The sequence below is a fragment of the Lampetra fluviatilis genome, chromosome 32 (assembly GCF_964198595.1).
Source record: "Lampetra fluviatilis chromosome 32, kcLamFluv1.1, whole genome shotgun sequence".
Lineage (NCBI taxonomy): Eukaryota > Metazoa > Chordata > Hyperoartia > Petromyzontiformes > Petromyzontidae > Lampetra > Lampetra fluviatilis.
This window is the reverse complement of record NC_136306.1, coordinates 9,117,388-9,139,808: the sequence shown is the minus strand read 5'-3', so window position 1 is coordinate 9,139,808 and position 22,421 is coordinate 9,117,388. Positions and strand designations below refer to the sequence as shown.

The following is a 22,421-nucleotide window of genomic DNA, read 5'->3' as shown; positions in this document are numbered from 1 at the left end:
GCTGATGTTCGCATCAGTGGTGAGTGATCTCTGTATTGCTCACGGCTCCACCAAAACTACGCGATTAAGGTCAAACAGCCTCGTGACTGACAGTGTGGCAAAAGCCTTTATCCCAGCGATGGATTGACAAAGGGCTATCCACGATTGAAAATAATACACGGGGCGATTTTCTCAAACGTTGCGTGCAATTTGCGTATTTTTTGCAAAAACAAGAAACACACGTTAATTGTTTCGTATAAGCAACGTTGAATAGGAGTAGGGCGATACCTCCGTGATGTTGAGTAGGTACATTTTTTTTGCATGTGAAAGGAGGCGTACAACAACAAAAAAAAACATGCAACTCGTTAGCAACAGCGAGCCGAAAATTCAGTGACAAAAAGGACCGAGCGCTTAGAAACTCTTGACTTTTATTTAATGGTTGCGTTATAGAAGTCACGTTGTCGTCCGCGCGTCGATCTGCGATTTTGTACAGCGCGTGGTCAATACACCTTCCACTTAATGTCGTCGACTGGCTTGAGAGGGTTAACGATGATTAGCATAAACCTACGGTCTCTTTGAGATAACATTGCGGAGGAAAATTTCCTAACGCGGACTCGGGAGAGCCCCAAACTAAGGCACCATAACGAGACGGAACGACTGACAACGGCACGTGGCAGCTCAAAAAAGCCAGGCACGTGGGGCACAGGAGATGTCCGTTACAATACACGTTACCACGCACAGGCAAAGTACCAGCTATTCATATACATATATACACACACGCACGCGCGCGCACAATGTATTATCATAATTGTTACCATTATTATCATTGTCATCATCATCATCACCACAGCACGTCACTTTGCAAAGTCAAAGTGCAACGCTAGACACGAAATTAAATCTAAAGGTGCGTTCAGAATTGTGCAATTTGAGTACAAAGTCAAAATGAGTCGTCATCAGTGACTCCTCCCGTGTTAAAACGGGCCTGGGGAGGTACCCATCATCATCATCGGCGTCGTAGTCATCATCATCAGTCATCATTGGAAATGCTTAGGCAGTGGTGAGATTTGCCACAGATCTATGGCATTGAGCAGTTTGCTCTTAATCAGAGAAACCGCTCCCCCACCAATTAGTGCAGACTCACCAAGGTGCTACTCTTTTTATCCACCCTGGAGGGATCATGATGACTAATGATGATTAACCTATGATGATGATAGAAGTTGACATGGCCACAATTCGAATTCGCCGTCCCAAAAATTGGCCGCCCTAAAGGTCCACGATGCGCTTAGTCGGGGGGGGGGGGGATTTTATTTCTAGGACAATTGTAGCCGGCCAATTGCCATGGCAACACGTTGACCGCGAGAAAAGATGACAACCACGAGACGTCCATTGACTTCGGGTGACCGCGTTCTGCCTGGCCGTTCAGCACCAGCCTGGTGGGAAAGCGACGCTCATGTTGCCACCGCCCGCGATCCAATTGGAAGTTGCCACTCTCCTCCCCGCAGTTGCAATGGCAGTTGCCCACTGTGGGTAGCATCGACCAAATTTGTCCAGATTTTGGCAACTAATATATATTTGATATATTTGGGCAATTAAAATATATACTTTTTTTAAAATGTGTCCAAATTTGGCCAACTAAATTGTACGTTTTTTTTTTTCCGCAACAGAAAAACTTTTAGGTAAATGTTGCCGGTCAAAATCGGCCAAAATTGGAACCAAATTGCAAATTCACCCCGGCCATTTCATCAACGCAGGCGTTTTACAAAACAACAGCATCAGCAGCAGCATATGCGTATTTATATGCCGACGTAATCCTCGACTCGTGCTATGGAAATCAGTGCTCACTTGCCCGGACCAGCCTTGGCTACTACACAGCAACGAGACACACAGACACACACAGCGTCTATGCACACACACAAACACACACACACGCGCGCGCTCAGCATCTAATCACACACACACACACAATAATGCCCATCGCTCCAAGTACTATGCAATGTCATTTGCGACAATGCGCGCCTACACAAAATATATTACGTATTGCCGCACGGACAATGCCGTGTACGGGTTGAGTTATAATATACGACGACCAATGTGTTTTATGGTGCAAATGTAAAAGTCCATTTGAAGGGAAATTTAAACCACGATCATTGATCGATGCTATTTGTCAGCAAAGGCATGGGCAGCAAAAGCCTCTATGCCGAACCGTTTACTCACTCTTGCCACATTTAAGTTGTTTATCCTATATATATCTCACAGGTGCTGTATATTTATATATTTTTGTTGTTTATTGAAGTGTCTATGACTCCCTCCGACTTGCTCAATGTCTTCCCCAAATGATGTTTTTAAATTGTTCCTGACCGCGTGAGGTCAACGTTCTGAGAGACGGCCATCGCTGGATTAAAATCACAGTCGCCAATTTCTCGTTCTTCAATTAAGTTGGCACTGAATTACAGCGTTGGCGTGGCCGCATCGTAGCGGAGTGCGTTGGCAAGAGTGCCTCCTGCCGCTGCAAAGATTCAGACGGCCACCCGATGGATTTTTCGTTATTGTCGAGGGGAGTTCAGCAGGAAATCTCGCAGAGCCGTTCTCTCGCGCACGGAGCGCACCGCCACTAGAGGTTTCCGAATGGACTCTTGTAATAATAATAATAAAAAAAGGGCTAAATAAAAAATAAATAATCCTCATATATGCAATGTGCGCAGAGATTTAAAGATTGCGAAGCGACCGATGCTGTTTTTTCTGCCAACGCACCGTCGTGCGAGATTTGTTTCCACGATGCCACGCGTCTCACGCTCCGTCTGATGTCAGGGGAGCGGGTGTGTGTGTGTGTGTGTGCCTGTGCACGCGTGCGTGACTGTGCACGCATTTGGGCGCGTGTTTTTGGGGTGGGGAGGCCGACCTCAGTATTCAGGGACGTGTGCTTGATGCAGGAGAGTTGCGTTGGCGTTTCTCAGAACTGGACTTGAAGAAAAAAAACCCCAAACAGAATAGACGCTTCTAACCCTTGAATGTAACGAGTGCACGCGCAGGAAATTAGAATTCGCGTGGCAGGATAGGGGAAGCAGCGTGGACATTCAGACGTAGCTATACTATTAAAATATTGATGGTAGAGTTGGTATTCGTTCCATTCTTATTGCACAACGCTATCACAAAGGCACGGTGTGGCACAGATGGATATTCTGTAGAGTGCCAGGAGAGGGCGATGTTGCTGCGTACATTTACCCAATTGAGTAATTTGCAGGCAACGTTTCCCTCGTGTGCTGTCGATGCCGTCGGGAAGAGGATGTTGCTGCACGTGGTGCAGGCTGAACAAGGGGCAGGTTACACCCAGACACGATGACATCTTGACCTTGACCCCAACGCGTATCCGTGTATGGGCGTGCGTGCGTGCTGATGTGTACGTGTGTATGTATATCACTTCATCACTGGGAGGGAGTCATCATCATCGGAATGAACTTAGCGTTATCGCTTTGCACTGCGCACGCACACACACACGATGTGCTGCAGTCGCTCTGCGTCGTGGATAATTCTCTACGTTGTCCCGTTTCTCGTGGCGTGGCGTCGTCGCCTTTTGCGCGGGGTGGGGGGGGGCCGCAAAGTTCGTGCGAGGGTTTTTTTTTTATACCCCCTTCCCTCTCTCTTTACAAAATCGTTCACGAGAGGGGAACTCCGCCGACCGCGAGCCCGAGGCGCGTCTCTCGTGCGCGGGTCGCAGAGCGTCTCTCCCTCTCTCTCCTCTCGAGCGACCATCGGCCGCTCAGTCGCCCCGGTGCGGGGAGACGGGCCGCGGCGCCGGCTGCTGCGGCCCGTACGCGAAGGGGAACGGCTGCGCGGGCCACGCGTAGTCGCGCAGGCCGCTCTTCTCCCGCAGCAGCTGCAGGTACGCCGCCGACGGGGGGAACAGGTAGAAGGGCAGGCACAGGGCCGGGTGGGGAGGCGGCGGCGGCGGCGGCGGCGGCGCGAGCTGCTGCTGCCCGCGCGAGACGGCGCCCGCGCGCGGCCGTTCCGTCGGCGGGCTCGACGGCCGGGGCCGCTTGGCGACGGTGCCGCCGCACGGGGCCTCGGGCGCGTCGCCCTCGCGCTTGACGCGCGGCGGCGGTGGCGGGGGGGGGGGTCGTGCGCTCCGCCCCCCCGGACGGCTCCGCCGGGGAGGGCCCGGCGCCCTCGCCGCCGTAGCCGCTGTCCGTGTCCGTGTCGTCGCTGCCGCTCGCGTCGCCGGCGGTGGCGGCGGCGGCGCAAGCGCGCTGGATGACCGGCACGCAGTTGCGCCGGGGCGCCGACTCGTCATCGCCGCCGCTGCTGCTGCTGCCGCTGCTGCTGCCGCTGCTGCTGCCGCTGCTGGAGAAGTGTGACTGCTGCGCCCTCTGTTGCAGGTACTGGACCTTCGCCGGCATCAGCTGCTGCTGCTGCTGGTGGTTGTTGTTCTCGGCGGGCGGGCTTGGATCGAGCTCAACGCGTCCGACCGCGCGCTGCAGGTGGCTGAGGAGCCGCGGTCCGGAGGCGCGCTCCGTGCGTCCCAGGTAGGACATGACCTCGCGTGCGCACGACTCGTAGCCAGCGCTGTACGACAGCGACGATGAGAGGGGAGTCGATGGCGGTGACGACGACGGCGGTGATGACGATGAGCCCATGGCAGCGTTCGCTTCGCCTGTGACAGAGACGCGCGGAGCAGAAACGTCATCTCACTCGCTCGCACAAAGTGAAGGCGATTTTACTTTTTTTTTTATCCCAGTCACTATGACTCAACTTTACAATTTTCTTTTTTTTTTATTGTTCATGTGCGCGTGTGTTTGATACATGATCGCTGTACCCATCGATTACCTCCCTACCTATGTTTATTTTACCAGGTAAGGCCCACTGAGCTATCGAGCTCTTTTTCAGAAGTGACCTGGCCATAAATGACAGTATTTGATCAATACCGACCGTTAATATGGTCACACAACAGGTCTGCGATTGAGTGTTGGCGCCATGAATCCAACAAACCTGAGTTTGATTCCCATCCCTGGCTAAGATCATTGGCAAGTGATATAATACCAACTGGTTCTGGCTCACACTCCTTCACCGACCGCCACTGACGTGCGTGGTGAAGTATGGTCAAAACATCCCCCCATGGCCAACGTGGCACGGGGGAGACATCATTCCAATCGTGGATTCAACATGTGGCTGTAAATTATTTGTACTGTCATTTGACGCAACCAAAGGACACAAATTCAGCGGTTTCGTAGGAATAAAAGTTTGCGAAAATGGGCAGCGGCAAGCGTCAGAGTACGGAACGCCTATTGCGGAGCGGAATTGTGCTCTCGGTATTGGTAGCGAAAGTTCTCAACGTAAAGTTATTAAAGAGGCATCATCGTGTGCCTGCCATAAAGCCGCTTGTATCTCTAGTTTTATGTGGTTGGACACCCGATACATGAGACGCTGATCATTACTAATTCTAGCACCCGCCTCTCGCATTTCATGGGGTTAATGTTCCAGTTCCAGATTTCCACACGTGTGTGAATGTCATTAAATAACGAACTTTCTTTATTTCACCAGGTAAGGCCGACGGAGCTGTGTAGCTCTTCATCAGAGCGACTTGGCCATCACGTGGACATTGATAGCAGCCAAATACTCGAAACGCGTGATGTCGATTCTAAATGTGGAGCCGAGAACAAATCCACGCGACCACGGGGAGAACACGCAAACTCCAAATATGCAGCAGGCGCCAGTGTAGGGATCGAACCCACGACCTCCTGCACACCAGGCGAGGGAGTTAACATCTCCTCGCCACCGCGGCGAATGTGAGATGAACCGTCGCGATTCTGGTTTGCGATTCGATTCAAGAATTGTCTTCGTTTATGTTTTTAATTCTCGTCCTCACTTTTGAATCTAAATTGTGTTGTTAATAACAGTGTTTTTGTTACGTATTTATTTGTACAGTTTTGTATGCTACATTAGCAGAAATGTAACATTAGCGAGTAATATGAACATTATTTGCATAAGCCATACCTATCAATTCTTCCACAGATTATGAATTTTATCACGAGTGTATTGAATCGGTTTTAATCAATGAATTTATCCATCGTTACATGTCTGGCAAACACCAATACAGGGCCGGATGGCAATCCCAATGGTTTATATGATAATACTAATATACCGTTCTTTATTCTTGGTTCTTTCGGCACCACCTGAGGACGGCTGCTTGCGTCGTGGCCGAAACGTCGTGAGAATTATTTTATGATGTTTTATTTTTATTATTTTATTATTTCCATTCTACGTGACTTTACCGAAAGAACCAAGAAGATAAAATCCCTGCAGTCACGAAAGAAGCTTTAAATCGAAATTTATACCGTTCTTTGTCAAACCACTACTGGATGAAGACCTATTCTTAGGTTTTTTTCGGTAAAGTCACGTAGGTAAAACATTACAGCCACGACAGCTGTATCATTTACTTGATACAGCTGTCGTGGCTGTGACGGTTCCACCTGAAGACGGAAGCTTGTGTTGCCTCCGAAACGTCGTGATTTTTATTTTATTTTACTTTTATTAATTTTAATGTTTTACCTACGTGACTTTACCGAAAAAACCTAAGAATATGAATCCTTGCAGTCACGAAAGCTTCAAATCTAGAATGGATGAAGACCTCCCCACAACCGTGTTGACCACGGCGGTTATTTGACCACACTTCAGCACGCTAGTCAGCGTGGATTGACAATAGTGGGGAGAGGAGCCCAGGCCCGGTTCAAATGTCACTTGCACACTGACATTAGCCCAAGCCGAGAATCAACCTCAGGTCGACGGTTTCATGGTGCAGTGCCACCAAAACCATTGTGCCACCGCTCCCTCCACCGTCTTTATAATGCGCTGCATGCCCAAAAAACTGGCCGACGTACGTGACCATGTCGGTCGAACTTTAATCCAGAAACCGAAGTTGAAATATCAAAATGACTCAGTGCAGCGACGTGCAAACCTCACTCGTCACCCCCCCCCCCTCTCCTCCACCCAAGTGCTCAAGAGTGCAAGTCACCGCGCTAGGGCTATTTGAATCTCCGCACAAGTGCCAGAAGCCGCGTGTTGCAATCCTGTGAGCACGCCTCATCAATGAAGTGTGCACATGAGCTACACAGAAATAATGAAAAGTCAAAGTGCCCTCGTGTCATAATTAGCGGGGTGAGTGGCCCTCAGCTCCGGCCGGTGGTCCTTAAGCCAGTGGTGGGAATTACACTTCCTTGAGATGAGCAGCCGTGCAAGGAGAGCACGTACAACATGCAAGCTCCAACACGATGTGCCGCTTTGTTTACCAGCCTGAGAGCAAGGGGTGACGGCGGTGACGACGACGGTGATGACAGAGCTTACCCTGGACGGGATTTGAACTCATGTCCTGAATAGTGACTGCTGCTAGCGGGCTCTGTACGCTACCTTCTTCGCTTTGGTGTCACACTGCATGGGGAGAAAATTATTAGAATTGTACAATTTTATTTGGCATCACGCTTAAGGCAATGTTGAACTTTAGGCTGACGTTGCCCCATGAGTGGGTTGCTCAGTCAGGCCGAATTCTCGATACGTGTTAAAATAATATATAAGCTGACACTCGTTCTGTCTTCACGTATTTTAATCAATTGCCTCTTGGCTTCCCGTACCAATATTACGCAGCGGCATTTGTTAAAAGCAAGCAAACCAGGTCTGTCGGACAGCGTCTGAATGTCAGTCCGACAGACCTGTTCTTCACCTGAGGACGGCTGCTTGCGCTGTGGACGAAACGTCGTGAGAATTATTTTATTATTTTTTATTTTTATTATTGTATTATTTCCCTTCTACGTGACTTTACCGAAAGAACCAAGAAGATAAGCCACTTTGTTGAGTTATTATCCGTGGTCAGGTTGCTTCTGTAAAATAGCCATATAGCTAGATAGCTCAGTGGGCGTTACCTGGTAGTATAACAAATACCTTAGCGTTTACCTTCCATCACTCCCATCGCTCCCATCACCCATTCCATCCCTCTATCCCTAACCTTCTCTCTGCTCTCTCTCTCTCGCTCGCTCGCCCGCTCCCTCCCTCCCCTGCCTCAATTACAACGCCTCGTTTCCTCGGGAGGGCAATTAGTGGCCGCGTGTACTGTAGAAAGGCTGGCGTGAAATACGTGGATATTTATGTCTGCAATGTGTGGGCAGGCCCCACCCATCGGGACAGCTCCCCCCGCCCGCCCCCCCCCCCCAACGCGGTCGGCATGCTGCCGAGGGGGTCCCCCCCCCCCCATTCCTCTTGCACCCCCCCTCACCCCCACCTCATTCCTTACCCCCCCTCCCCTCCTCGTTGACCGCCCCCCCCCCCCCAATTCCTGACGTTCCCCGCAGGGCTGAATGCGACGAGTGTGCTGACCTTCCCCCTCTGATGTTTAGCTCCACCGACTCATCCACCTCTTTCTGAGAATCAGAATATTTATTTATACGCCGGAGGAATCCGATGAGATGTAAAGATTTTCTTTCACAGCTGCGGAGCGCGCTGCGCTACCAGCCCCCGCCACCTGAGTTCGATTCCCTGGCCACGGCTGACATCGCCGCGCAAGTGATATAATCCGCGAACACAGCTAACTGGGCTCCAATCCGTCTCCTTCACAAACCCATACCGTCTTCTTGGTTCTTTCGGTAAAGTCACGTAGAATGGAAATAATAAAAAAATAAAAATAAACATAATAAAATAATTCTCACGACGTTTCGGCCACAACGCAAGCAGCCGTCCTCAGAAAGACAGCGTCTGAATGACGCTGTCTTTCTGACAGACCTGTTCTTCACCTGAGGACGGCTGCTTGCGTTGTGGCCGAAACGTCGTGAGAATTATTTTATTATGTTTTATTTTTATTATTTTATTATTTCCATTCTACGTGACTTTACCGAAAGAACCAAAAAGATGAATCCCTGCAGTCACGAAAGCTTTAAATCTAAATTTAAATCCATACCGACCAGCGCTGATAAAGTACGGCCAAACAACCCATCATGACTGACGTGATGTGAAGGAGGCCTTCATCCAGCAGTGGATTAACACAGGGATGTAAAGAAAAGAGAAAGCATGATGATGCATGCGTTAGACCGACACAAAACCTGACGACCGCCTTGGCCGACGAGGAATTTCTATTTAGCGCCAGTTCTTAGGAAGGCCATCCCAACTCGTTTGAATAACACCCCGCAGCAGCAGCCACAGTTTGCATTTTAAGGCATGTACTGCAAGTGGAATTTCTTTCGCACCGTACGTAGCAAACCGTGGAATCAGAGGTGCGGTGGAAGGATAACAAACTAAACACAAAGAGCAGTTCTGAAGAAATTCGTTTTCAATTGAGATTTGAAAGTGCATAGCTCCAGTGGCTTTCTCCTATCGGAAGGAAGAGCGTTCCAGACGGCCAGCTGCAGCTGCCCCCATGTCCAGCCGTGGCCTCTGACCTCTGTGAAGTCATCTCTCCGTCTGCTACGTACGGCGCGAAAGAAATTCAACAGACACATACATGTTGAAGTTCTTTCGCACCACCGTAGGGTGCTAAAACCCAAATTGGTTGGTTCCTGGTCAAAACTATCTCCAGGCAAATGGCTGCCACACAGCCACTTTCCAAGAATGGTTTTGGTAGTTTCCTTGAAGCCGCGATTGTGGACGTTGATAAGGGATGTTAAATACGGAATGCTAAGAAAAGTAAATGTGATGTATTGGTGGTACACCAGTGTATATATATAAAAAAAAAGCGAATTTGTCGCAATAATTATTTATATTCCCGCAATTCGCAAACCTCGGTCAGAAAATCTTGCGGGCTGCGTCAAAATGAGCTGTCGTGATGTCGGTTGACACTGACGATGGAGTGGCAGCCCAAGGAAGGACGTTCGCCTGACAGCATGGCCACCGCAGTTTGGTAGAAAGGTTCAAACAACTCGTGCACTGCACCGCAATGCAGATTCGTAATTGCCATGAGTGGGACGAGGATGGGGGGAGCGGGCGGGCGGGGGAGGGTGGTGAGTTTAGGGGGTTAGGGGGGGGCACGTGAGACCAGTGGTCTTGATTGGGGCAGAGCGGCGGCGGGGGGGGGGGTACCAAGTGGGCCGAGAAGCACCGCATTAACACTTTCGAGCGCAGTTGGAGAAAGCGTTCCAAAACACCAACTTGCATTAGCACCCTGTCACCTGACTGTGGCACACCCGCCACGCGGCGCGTCTGGGTGTGATCACACGAGTGGGAGCAGCGGCAGCAGCAGGCAGCAGGACGAAGTGTTGATGGCATGCACCGTCCGAATTTAGCATTGGTGCCTCCCCACACTAGAGGGAGTGGAGCGAAGCGGTGTGGATCTGCCATCGCCGCCACTCTCACCGCCCCCCGTGGGGGGGGGGGGGGGCGCTGGTGAGAGTGGGGGTGCCTCCCTCCACCACCCCGGCATATACCCCCCCCCCCACCGTGTCGATTTAATCTCAGGGCGCAACGCCGCCACCGTGCATGCTACCCGCCCCCCGCCACCCTCGCCGTGCCACCCCTATTGTGGCTGCCAATGGTAACGGCACAGAAATAACCCGCGCGCGTTCTATTAATTATTGCATGGGGCAGACTTAAGCTTCATTAGGGTGGTACGATGGTGGAAATCCACTGGATTCGTAACCTTTAATTCGCTCTGTTCACCCACGAGTATGAGTGGGTTCGCACGCATGTTGAACTTCTTTCACACCCTACGTAGCCAACCGTGCTAATCGGAGACGCCAGTTGAGTCGATAGGGAAAGGTCGCGTGCGTTGTGGGGCAAAGAAGTCTGGGTACTTCCAGGATGTGTGACCGGCGTGGAAGAGTAGGCCAAATATTCCCTCGAGAAAGAGAGAGAGGGTGAGGGCTCTCTAGAGTTGCCTCGGGTGGATGCCCTTCCGCCAGCGGTGGCGCGAGCGAGACATTGCAGGGCTGCCCCTTCACCCGTTTAGGCCACGCATCAAACGCCTCTACGGCTGGCATATCCAGCGCTCTGCAATCACCATCATCATCAGCAGTAGAGCGCATCAGCGAGTGTCTACCTACTGCCGAATGAAAGTCTCCCTACGCTATTGTCATTCCTGGCAGTCCTGCAATGCCACGATACATCTTCACTGCTGCACGTAAATTGAGATCATCACCGCAATTTTGCAAACACAAATCAAATTAAACCCTCTTCCACCCCCTGTGGCATTGCGGAATGTTGGGTCAAGTGCTGTTAGCGAGCACCTACTACGACTGGCTCAATGCCCGATGGAATTGGCGTGGACTGCAACTACGGCCCATCTCGGCTGCCTTCTACCCGGTGCTGATATTCACCGGCACACACCGGCACGCACCGGCTAGGGCACCTCCGTTGTTTCAGCTACCGCCGCCCGGGAAATGGAATCGGTGGCATCAGTGGCATCAGTGGCATCGGTGGCATCGGTGGCATCGGTGGCATCGGCGGCATCAGTGGCATCGGTGGCATTGGCGGCCACTCGCAGGGGCTCTTCATCGCAAGGCCCGCGGGTGGCCCCCGGTGGCCTTTTAGTGCGGCCCTCCCCCCCCCCCCCCGACAATTACACAAATGTGAAAACACTCCCCCCACCCTCCCATCATTATCGTACTGCCAAACCCCAATGGGTTTCAAATGCGTGACGGCCCTCGCACTGATGATGTCTTATCGGCGAAAGTGCCACCCCGCCCCGCTCCACCCACCCACTGAAATCGAGTGAAGACCCACGGTGAGTGATGTAGAACACGGCGAGTGATGTCCATCAATCGCCGTGTTCTTGGTAAACAACAACAACAATTTAATGCGAAATTCGTTGGGGTTGCAACCCACAGGTGCCGCTCCGCGTTGCCCTGAATAACAGTGGGATTATAAATACCTTGAAGGGGGAGACGCCGAGCGGCGGTCATCTCATTTGGGTCCCCCCCCCCCCCCCCGTGTCTATTTTGGGAGTCGTTTAGACTCAGCTGGGACCACCACGGCGGGCGCGGTGCGGCGGTGGGGGGTCCACTTACCCAGATGGGGCGCTCATCCCAAGTGTGGCCAACGGGGGCGCTCTTAACCCCAGAAGCAATCTTCGTAGGGGCCCCCCCCGCACCCGTCCACCCCCCACCACCCGTCCGTGAGCTAATGTCCGTTGGTACCCAAAGCCACCTTTGTTTTAACGGGGTCTTTTTCGCTTCACATTGAGGAAACACGCATCGGGGTTACTTAGATTATTATTTAGATTGTTTTTGACACTATAATTTAGAGTAGTATTTAGATTATTCAGACGATTATTTAGTTTTTTTTATTAGTATTTAGATTATTATGATGATTATTTAGATTATTATGAAGATTTCTATTCAGGTTGTGATTTAGATTATTATGTAGACTACTATTTACATTATTATTATTATTTTGATTATTCAGATGCGTATTTAGATTATTATTTAGATTATTTCGCCGCTCTAAATTCCCACGTGGTGCGCCACTTTGTCACTTGTGGCCAGGTCGCTTCCGAGTTAGAAGTTAAAACCCCGGTGGGCTTTGCCTGGTAGGGATGGCGGTGCATGGTTTAGTTGTATTAGTATGTTTTTGGGTGATTTGTTAACCTTTATTGTACTTTGCACTACCATCGCGTTTTGGTATCGTTTGTTGTTGTAACTTCCTTACCCTCCTCGACTGGACATCGGTGAAAAAGAGCTTTATAGCTAATCAGATTCCTCCAGTATAAATAAATATTCTGATTCAATATGACGTCTCTAACTTGTGCACGTTATCTAATTTCCGTCTTGCTCTACCTGGCATCATCATCATCATTATCACCATATCACCATCAGCCGTGATCAAGCCAATGACTCCCCAAAACCGTCGTCACCTCTCACAGTCCTGTGATGCAAAAATCCATGGAGTAACTGCACGTGGTTCCGATTTCATCGCTCCATCTCCCAGGTGGAAATTCTCGAGGGCGTGTTCCCTGCTTTGGCTGCCACTCCGTGGTTAGTCACGGTGGCGAGATGTTAACTACCTCGCCATGTATACAGGAGGTCGTGGGTTCGAACCCGACCCTGACACCTGCTGCATATTTGTAATTTGCGTGTCTCTCTCTCTCCCCCCGTGGTCTCGTGGTTTTTTCTCCGGGTCCTCCGGTTGCTCCCTCCACATTTAGAATCAACGCGCATTCAGAGTATTTGGCTGCTATAAATTTGCACGTGATAAACCACTTCATTGAAATATCATTTGTGTCCAGGTCGCTTCTGAAACAACAGCTATATTAGCGAGTGGGTCTTAGCTGGTTAAAAGTTTAGTTGAGTTTTTGCTCCCGCTGGTTTGAGCGGGCATGAGAGTGTGGATTCGTGGCCAGGGCCGTGTGAGTGTTTGTCTGTGTTGAGCCGTACCGCTCTGCAGGGCCGCGATGTGCTCCTTCTGTTGCTGCGAGAGCGCGGTGAGGGCCTGCATGTGCTGCACCGTGAGCTCCAGCACCACGGCCTTCTCCAAGTGTCCCAGCGTCTGCACAGGACCACGGTGGAAGAAGACAAGGATTTAGAGCTTATGGATTGGCATTGACAGCGAGTGCTTAAATGACTCAAAGCAGCCTTACATCAACATCTCATCACAACCACTGCAATGCCTGCTGCAGTCTAACCCACGGGGACCTCCCCAGCGGCAGCTGTCCCTACGCGGTCATTGACCGGTACAGATATCGGTCACTGCCGATGTTATTCGTGGCCCCGGGAATCGAACTCAGGTGGCCGGGTTTATATCGCAGTGCGCGCTAACCACTGCGCCACCGCTCCATCCAAGGTGTTAACAGCCACACGCACGGTCTTGTGCGAGTGCTGTTTGTGTGTACGGCCCGGTATTGACTTGGGGGTTGCCGTTTTCACAACACAATACGACCGCGGCGGTTTCGAGCAGGGCAATAAGCCAACCCGTGGAGTTGCAAGCCACCACCACCCCTCCACCACCTCTCTCGCGAAAAGCAGTTTATTTTGCAGAGTGGCACGTGTGAGAAAGGGGGGAACAGCCTCCGAGTCGAACAATGGGCCAAGGATCAATAGCGCGAGCTCCACGTAGCCGCCTCGAGACCAACAACGCGACCAACACGCGGCATGCGCACGCTGTTTGCGGATCCGTCCCACGTGCGTGCCACACGCCTGGCGCTGCTGCTTCGTGGGATTTCAATCGAGCCACCAAGAATCCAACAAGGCGTGGGAGTGAGCGAGTAGGCGGGCGGGTGGGCGGGTGGGTGGGCCGTGTTCGGACGTTTGCTTCTGCGACCCAACTTCTATTCCTGGCCGTTGCTGTGACTCACATCGGCAGCGAATGATTTACCCGAATCTGTCCTGCCCCCCCCCTACCACCCCCCGCCGGCCCAGCGCCCTCCATGCCCCGACCCGCGCTGTTGACCCGCGTGATGAAGTATGGGTCAATAAAGTCACGTGACGCACGCGGCGTGGGAAGGGGGCTATCTTCATCCAGCAGTGGATTGATGACGGATTTTAAACATGAATGAGCGCACCCGATTCGATGCGATACAAGTGTGTTGTTAGCTCAATAATCGAGTCATTTGACGTTCAGCATTGTCGTACCAGTGCGCAGAAAGGCGACTGCTGCAGCCACCAAAAGCGAGAAACAAGAATTGATTGTTCAATCGACTCGCGACAATGCGTTGAATCGGTGGTGAATCATTAGACCTCTCTAACCTCTAGACTCGTGGGAGTAAACAATGCTGCGTCGTCCGTCATTTCCTCCAAATATCCCGCAGAGTAACAACAACAAAATTAACAAGGAACCTGCACTCTGATATTTCGGAATTCCCCTAAATTGCCAGACTGCCTGCGCACACTCACTCCCTCCAGAGAAAAATATCCCCCGTGTAGCCTGAACAGACTGTTGGGGCAAGTGCTGTTAGCGAGCACCTATGAAGGCCGGAACGGTACACGAGGGGGTGGGTGGCCAGCACCACGCCCGATCGCCTTCGTCGTCCCCAGTGGCGATGTTTACACACCGCACCAGGTACTCATTTGAGGCCGAGTCGACCTAGGGGAGGCCCAGGACCGGTTCAGATAATCGTTACACCGGTGTTGGCCGTGAGCGGGAATCGAACTCGGGTCGCCAGTTTCGTAGCGCAGCGTAGTGCTAACCGCTGCACCACCGCTCCCCACACACCCACACATAAGCATCGCTGCCAAAGTTCTGAGAATTGCCTTTGGTTCCCAGCACCTGTGTAAACCCAAAACCCCCCAAAAGAATCTGAACGCAGACGCCAGAGGCCTGTTGACTCTGGGGCCACGTTTGCATGATAACGTGAGTTAGGTCGCCCACACTGAAATGGCTGGCCGATCTCCGTTAGGATTACAGAGCCAGTGGGAATTCCACGTTCCTGTGGCAGGGAGCAGTCTGTCCAAGCGCTCTATCACCAACCAAGTTGTGCAACCTCAACAATGTGTGGCGCCTATTTTATCGACCCAGGAGGAACTGCCTGGGAAGGATTGTGATGGATGGTGATAGGTGATTATGGATGATTGATTGTTTGATTATGGTTGATAATGACAATTATGATAGAAGAGACATGACGGAAAATAGATGATGATAACAATGATGCATGGCTTACTGCCAATGATGATGATAATACTAATGTGTCGGTTAGTGAGATGATGATGTGTGATGATGGTCTATAATGGCAATGATGGATGATGGCTATAGCTGCTGCCACCGAGGTATTGATGATCGTGATGATGATGTGTGATGATGGCCCATGATGGCAATGATGGATGATGGCTATAGCTGCTGCCACCGAGGTATTGATGATCGTGATGATGATGTGTGATGATGGCCCATGATGGCAATGATGGATGATGGCTATAGCTGCTGCCACCGAGGTATTGATGATCGTGATGATGATGTGTGATGATGGCCCATGATGGCAATGATGGATGATGGCTATAGCTGCTGCCACCGAGGTATTGATGATCGTGATGATGATGTGTGATGATGGCCCATGATGGCAATGATGGATGATGGCTATAGCTGCTGCCACCGAGGTATTGATGATCGTGATGATGATGTGTGATGATGGCCCATGATGGCAATGATGGATGATGGCTATAGCTGCTGCCACCGAGGTATTGATGATCGTGATGATGATGTGTGATGATGGCCCATGATGGCAATGATGGATGATGGCTATAGCTGCTGCCACCGAGGTATTGATGATCGTGATGATGATGTGTGATGATGGCCCATGATGGCAATGATGGATGATGGCTATAGCTGCTGCCACCGAGGTATTGATGATCGTGATGATGATGTGTGATGATGGCCCATGATGGCAATGATGGATGATGGCTATAGCTGCTGCCACCGAGGTATTGATGATCGTGATGATGATGGATAATAACTCTAAATAATGGCTACGAGCAATGGGTGTTGCTGCTACTGCTGCCGATGTTTTTTTTCTTTCTGATGGATGATGATTTATAGATACTTATGATTGTGGATGGACAAGAACGATGATTATGGCCGATTCTGCGGCTTTTAATTCGCTGCCGTTAAAGCCAATAACCTCCAGCCGCCCTTGGACTGATGACTGCGAATCGCACCATGAGTTGACACACACTATGTGCCATATCATAAAGTCATAAATAGAAAGTCTTTATGAAATCATATTCCAAGTATATGCTTCGCAGTAAGTCGCTTCCCATGTAATTAACGCTCAGAGCTGGGACAACTGCCATCGGGTTGAAGTCAAAGATGTTTAGGTGTAAAAAAAAAAACCTTCCAGAGTAACACACTCGCAAAAGTTGGCCCTGACACACAAACACACACTCACTGCATGATAACACAAAGGCGCAAACACGCTAGCCAGGATAGGCACACGAACACAGGCCACACACACACACACAAGACTGATAAACATGTACACACACGCACGCGAAACCTGGCTCTCACAAGCACATACATAAGCAAAATTAACAAAAAAACACTCATCACATTCGTCTGCCTTACACAAATATATATGACCGTTCTTCACAGGAGAGTCTGTGGCTTCTCTGTGTACTGTGAAGGGCCCATTGCATGTGCAGCCACTGCCAGAGAGAGGCAGCAGTGTCACCAAATGTTTGCTTTCATACGTAAGCTAGCTGAGCACACAAAGACACGCACACGTTGTCACACCGAGCAGATCTTACACACAACGCAAGGCGCCGGGCTCACACACGTGCAGAGGAGACACGCGCACGCTCACCCCACACAAAGACAAAGAAGATCTCCCCCCCCTCCACCGTGTAGCCTTAACAAAGCGTTGGGGCAAGTGCTGTTAGCGAGCACCCATGAAGGTCGGCACGGCACACGAGGGGTGGGCGGTCATCGCCACTCCACCAGGTACTCATTTTAGGCTGAATCGACCTAAGGGGAGGCCCGGCTCCGGTTCGAACTCGGGTTCGCCGGGTTCGTAGTGCAGCATGCTAGCCGCTACACTACCGCTCCCTATTCACACAAAGACACAAAGGCGAAGATCCCCCGTGTAGCCTTAACAGACCGTTGGGGCAAGTTGCTGCTAGCGAGTAGCACCGATGAAGGTCGGCACGGCACACGAGGCGGTGGGTGGCCAGCACCACGCCCGCGTGTGTCACAAAGACACGCACGCTCGCTCGCACACGAAGTCAAAATACAACAGTGGTATTATATATCGTTTTAAGATATTTACGCGCACGAGGGGGTGGTTTGGTCAGTACACGCACGGACGCATTGGCCTCCACGAATTCCGATGTTAAAGACCTCGAAACAGGTCCTCATTTCAAAGCTGAGTCTACTCTCACATACACACACGCTCACCTCCCCCCTTACACTTACTCATCCACTCATCGGCTCACAAACGGAAACATTCACTCAATCTCACACTCGTTCGCTCGCATAGAGAGTCTCCCCACTCACTCACCCACCCATTCCCCCATCCACTCACTCACCCACCCACCCACTCTCCCGGTCACCCAACCACTCACCCACCCACCCACTCTCCCACTCACCCAATCCCCCACTCACCCAATCCCCCACTCACCCAATCCCCCACTCACCCAATCCCCCACTCACCCAATCCCCCACTCACCCAATCCCCCACTCGCTCACCCACCCACCCACTCTCCCGCTCACCCCCCAACCCACTCTCCCGCTCACCCCCCCACCCATTCTGCCGCTCACCCATCCTCCCCCCCACTCACTCACTCAATCACCCAACCAACTCCCCACTCACTCACTCACTCACCCACCCCCCCACTCACTCACCCACCCAATCCCCCACTCACTCACCCAACCACTCACCCAACCACTCACCCAACCACTCACCCAACCACTCACCCAACCACTCACCCAACCACTCACCCAACCACTCACCCAACCACTCACCCAACCACTCACCCAACCACTCACCCAACCACTCACCCAACCACTCACCCACCCACTCACCCAACCACTCACCCAACCACTCACCCAACCACTCACCCACCCACTCACCCAACCACTCACCCAACCACTCACCCAACCACTCACCCAACCACTCACCCAACCACTCACCCACCCACTCTCCCACCCACCCACTCTCCCACCCACCCACTCTCCCACCCACCCACTCTCCCACCCACCCACTCTCCCACCCACTCACCCAACCACTCACCCACCCACTCTCCCACCCACCCACTCTCCCACCCACCCACTCTCCCACCCACCCACTCTCCCACCCACCCACTCACCCACCCACTCTCCCACCCACCCACTCTCCCACCCACCCACTCTCCCACCCACTCTCCCACCCACCCACTCTCCCACCCACCCACTCTCCCACCCACTCACCCAACCACTCACCCAACCACTCTCCCACCCACCCACCCACCAATTTACTCGCTCACTCACCGCTAGCTTCAAGTTCTCTGGCAGCAGCTCCTTGAGCTGCACGATGCACTCATTGATCCGATCCCTCCGCTTCTTCTCGATCAATCTGTGCGGCAGCTTGTAGCCCTCCTGCACACACAACAGCGGAGTGATGTTAGCGAGCGCCTATCAAGGGCGGTGCAAAATGAAAAGACAACGACCCGCCACCTCTGTCTCCACATCGCTGATGTCTACACACGCATCGAACTGGGAACGCTTTTTAAGGCTGAGTCAACCTAGAGGGGGGGTAGCCCGAGATTGGTTAAGATATCACTGGCCGTATGTTTTAACCTGGAATTGAACTCAGGCGGGCCGAGATTGTAGCGCAGTGCGCTAAACCACCGCGCCACCGCTCCCATTCCCGTAGCAGTCGTTTTCTACACACTTTTATTGAACTTGCCGTGTTGTCCGTTTCTATACTTTCAAATCTTAATATCTTCGTATGTACGAAGCAAAACGAGTTGAAATTGTCAACACAGATTCCCCGTCTCGCGTGGCAATTGAAGTTTTCATTAAAAAAAAAATAAACCTGTCCAGGTCCCGCCGATCCTGAACCTATTCGTGGTTTTGTTTTAACTTAATTTCTTTCTTCTGCATTCAAACGCCAAAGCAAATGCCCTCGTTGTGTCTGGACCCCAGTCTGAGTTTACATTTCCATCTCAAATCTAGCAGAACACAGCCACCTGCTTATGGTGGGTGGGGTGGTGGCACAGTTGTCAACAACAACAACCAACACAGCAAAGTAGAAAATGAAACACACGGGCTAATGATATCTCATAAATGGGATACATATTCATGAGCGCAAATTCATTTCATCGGGGAGTTGAGCAGAGCAGTGGACCGATCAGTGGCGCCCGGCGTGCCTCTTGCGCACTCCGTTCTGAAGCAGACCGCCCCAGTTTGATTCCCGGACACGGCAACACATTACTGGCGACTGGCGATACGAGATTTCTGAAACGGTTTTGGCATCTCCCCCCCACCCCACTCCCTACAAAGACAAAGATCCCCCATAAAGCCTTAACAGACTGTAGGGGCAAGTGCTGTTAGCGAGCACCAATGAAGGCCAGAACGGCACACGAGGGGGTGGGTGGCCAGCACCACGCCCGATTGCCTTTGTCTCCCTAGTGGTGATGTTTACACACCGCACCAGGTACTCATTTGAGGCTGAGTCGACCTAGGGGAGGCCCGGGACCGGTTCAGATAATTGTCACTGGTGTTGGCCGTGAGCGGGAATCGAACCCGTGTCGCCGGGTTCATAGCGCAGCGCGCTTACCGCTACCTACAAGCACCCCTTCACCAACCCGCACTGAGCAGCGTGGTGAAGTATGGTCATACAACCCAGCCCCCCCCCCCCCCCCATGACCGGACTTCGTCCAGCAGTCGAGTGACATTGAGCTGCAACTTCAAAAAGGGGAATATCGAATACGTCGAAAATGACTGATGTACATTCAAAAAATGTTAAAGTGCCCAAATGGTGCACAGATTTAGCGAACGACTCCACCGCTCCTGATTGTTATTAATACCGATGACTTTGTGTGCATAACTCTGAAAATCCTAAAACTAACATTTTCCAATGTAGGCCCCCAAAGATTAGGGTTATGACGTCCATTGACTTTACTCAAAGGGCATGCTCAGGACAAAGTTCTACATTGCTTAAAAAAAAAACTCGCGCTTAAAATGAACACACAAACCATCGAAATCATCGGTGAACAGAGTAATTCGCCTTCAGTGCTTGGCGCAATGCTAAAGCCGAGTTTTGTTGTTGTTTTTGTTGTACCAGACAAAAGCCCGCTTTCGGGTTACCGGTACAGTCTATAATGTGAACTGTGACACACCTTGCTATCTTCCCTCTTAATACTTCGCCTCGATCGTGCGCCGTACATGAACGCCTGATAATCCATCCTGTCGGACATGAGAGAGACACACAGACGGTCACACACAAGGCAAAGGCCCCCCGTATAGCCTTCACGTAATTTTTGGAGCAAGTGATGTTAGCGAGCACCGATGAAGACCGGCGCGGGACACGACGGGGTTGGGTGACCAGCACCACGCCCGCCCGCCTTTGTATCCCCAGTGCCAATTCTCACACATCGCACCAGGCACTCATTTGAGGCTGAGTCGACCTAGAGGGGAAGGCCGGTCGGACAGGTTCAGATAATTGTCAATCGGTGTTGGCCGTGAGCAGGAATCGATTTCGGGTCGCCGGGTTCGTAGCGCAGTTGGCTTGGTACGGTGCGAAAGAAGTTCAACATACGTACAAAGCGCATTGCCCTAACCACTAGACTAGCGATTCCCGGTCTCTACGCACACAGACACGCACGCATAGACACACCGTCATACACACACACAGCAGACAGACACCCACGCAGACAGAATCACAATCTTTATTTATACTGGAGGAATCCGATGAGCTATGAAGCTCTTTATCACATATGTCCAGTAAACACACACACACACAATAACACACCGGCACACGAGACACGCGCAGAGACACACGATGAAACACAGACACACACACAGAGGAACACACAGAGACACGGAGATATTCCGACACACACACACTCGAATATCACTTTACATTATGGGCACCAATTGCACACACATCAAGGTGTGCGTCGTTCGTATCGACAGGTGGAGGTGTGTGGCACAGCGGCACGCAGACTCACCCTCCTCCTCCTCCCCCTCGCAGAGATCCATCGCCCATCACGGAGAACCGCGACTCGGAGTTGACAAACGAAGTCTCCATTGTGTTCGTCCTTCACAGCCAGAACTAAAACTCTGCAACTGCTTACGGACGCCGCGTCGAGTACGGAAACGTGCTGAAATTTAGATCGTGCGAGCTGACATATCTCTCCTCGCGCTAGCGACTGGCAGGGTAACGAGGCAGGCGGGAGGGGGGGGCAGGCAGGTATATGGGCTGGTAGGTGGGCAGGAATGTAAGCAAGGTAGGCAGGTAACGCGATGCGAGTGTGTAGGTGAGGGTCTCCGTTATCCAGTCGGCCGCGCGCGCTGCACTCCCGAGGAAGATTTTTCGCTTCTGCAGTTTTGCTCCGTGCGTGGCTACTGGCACCAACTCGCTCGCACGCACGCACGCACGCGCGGATACACCCACACACACACACGCACGTACACACACACAGACGAAACGAGCACGCGCGCACGCACGCGCGCCGCGCAGACAACGCCCCGGCACCGACGCGACGTCACCCGGGCGCGCACGCTAGAGTTCACGTGCGGCCGGGGGAGGAGGGAGGGAGGAGGGAGGGAGGGATGGGGGGTGTCAGGGGGAGGGGGTGGAGGATGCGGGGTGGGCTGCTAAGGGGTTTTGAGCGGTGGGAGGGAGAGGAGGGAGGGGTGAGAGGAGGGCGATCGGGGATGAGAGGGGGGGGGCGCCCGTGAGCTGTGCCGCCTGAACACGAAGTGGGTCCCTGTGGCGGGGAACGGGTGGGAGGTAGTGGGGAGGCGGTGATGGTGGTGATGGTGGTGGGGGGGGGGTCTTGACAGAGAGAGAAGGACAACAGTGAGAAGTGGAGACGCGCAGAGATATTACAGAGAGGACCACGTGGAGACGCGGT

At 52.0% G+C, this 22,421-nt stretch overlaps 1 protein-coding gene across 2 annotated transcripts; it reads right to left on the bottom strand.

Annotated features, from left to right (window-relative positions):
- Positions 1-1,281: 1,281 nt before the first annotated feature.
- On the bottom strand, positions 1,282-22,063 carry LOC144943713 (uncharacterized). Of its 2 annotated transcripts, none has more exons than XM_078871481.1 (5): positions 21,517-22,063; positions 20,682-20,749; positions 18,829-18,936; positions 13,317-13,428; positions 1,282-4,627 (listed from the first exon to the last, which is right to left on the bottom strand). In XM_078871481.1, exons 1-5 carry the CDS (start codon positions 21,590-21,592, stop codon positions 3,633-3,635), a joined length of 1,359 nt encoding a protein of 452 aa, XP_078727607.1. In that variant the 5' UTR covers positions 21,593-22,063; the 3' UTR covers positions 1,282-3,632. The 2 variants fall into 2 exon arrangements, with proteins under 2 accessions (XP_078727607.1, XP_078727606.1); XM_078871480.1 differs by having other exon boundaries at positions 20,682-20,748; positions 21,513-22,062.
- Between the last annotated feature and the right edge of the window lie 358 nt (positions 22,064-22,421).

Bases quoted from the DNA above. Each gene is read 5' to 3' on its own strand.
- LOC144943713 (XM_078871480.1), bottom strand. From the start codon at position 21,592: ATGGAGACTTCGTTTGTCAACTCCGAGTCGCGGTTCTCCGTGATGGGC. The intron at 20,749-21,512 runs GTGAGTCTGCGT...CATGTCCGACAG, and splicing joins CGAGGGGGAGGAGGAGGAGG to GATGGATTATCAGGCGTTCA. The intron at 18,937-20,681 runs GTGTGTCACAGT...TTGTGTGTGCAG, and splicing joins TTAAGAGGGAAGATAGCAAG to GAGGGCTACAAGCTGCCGCA.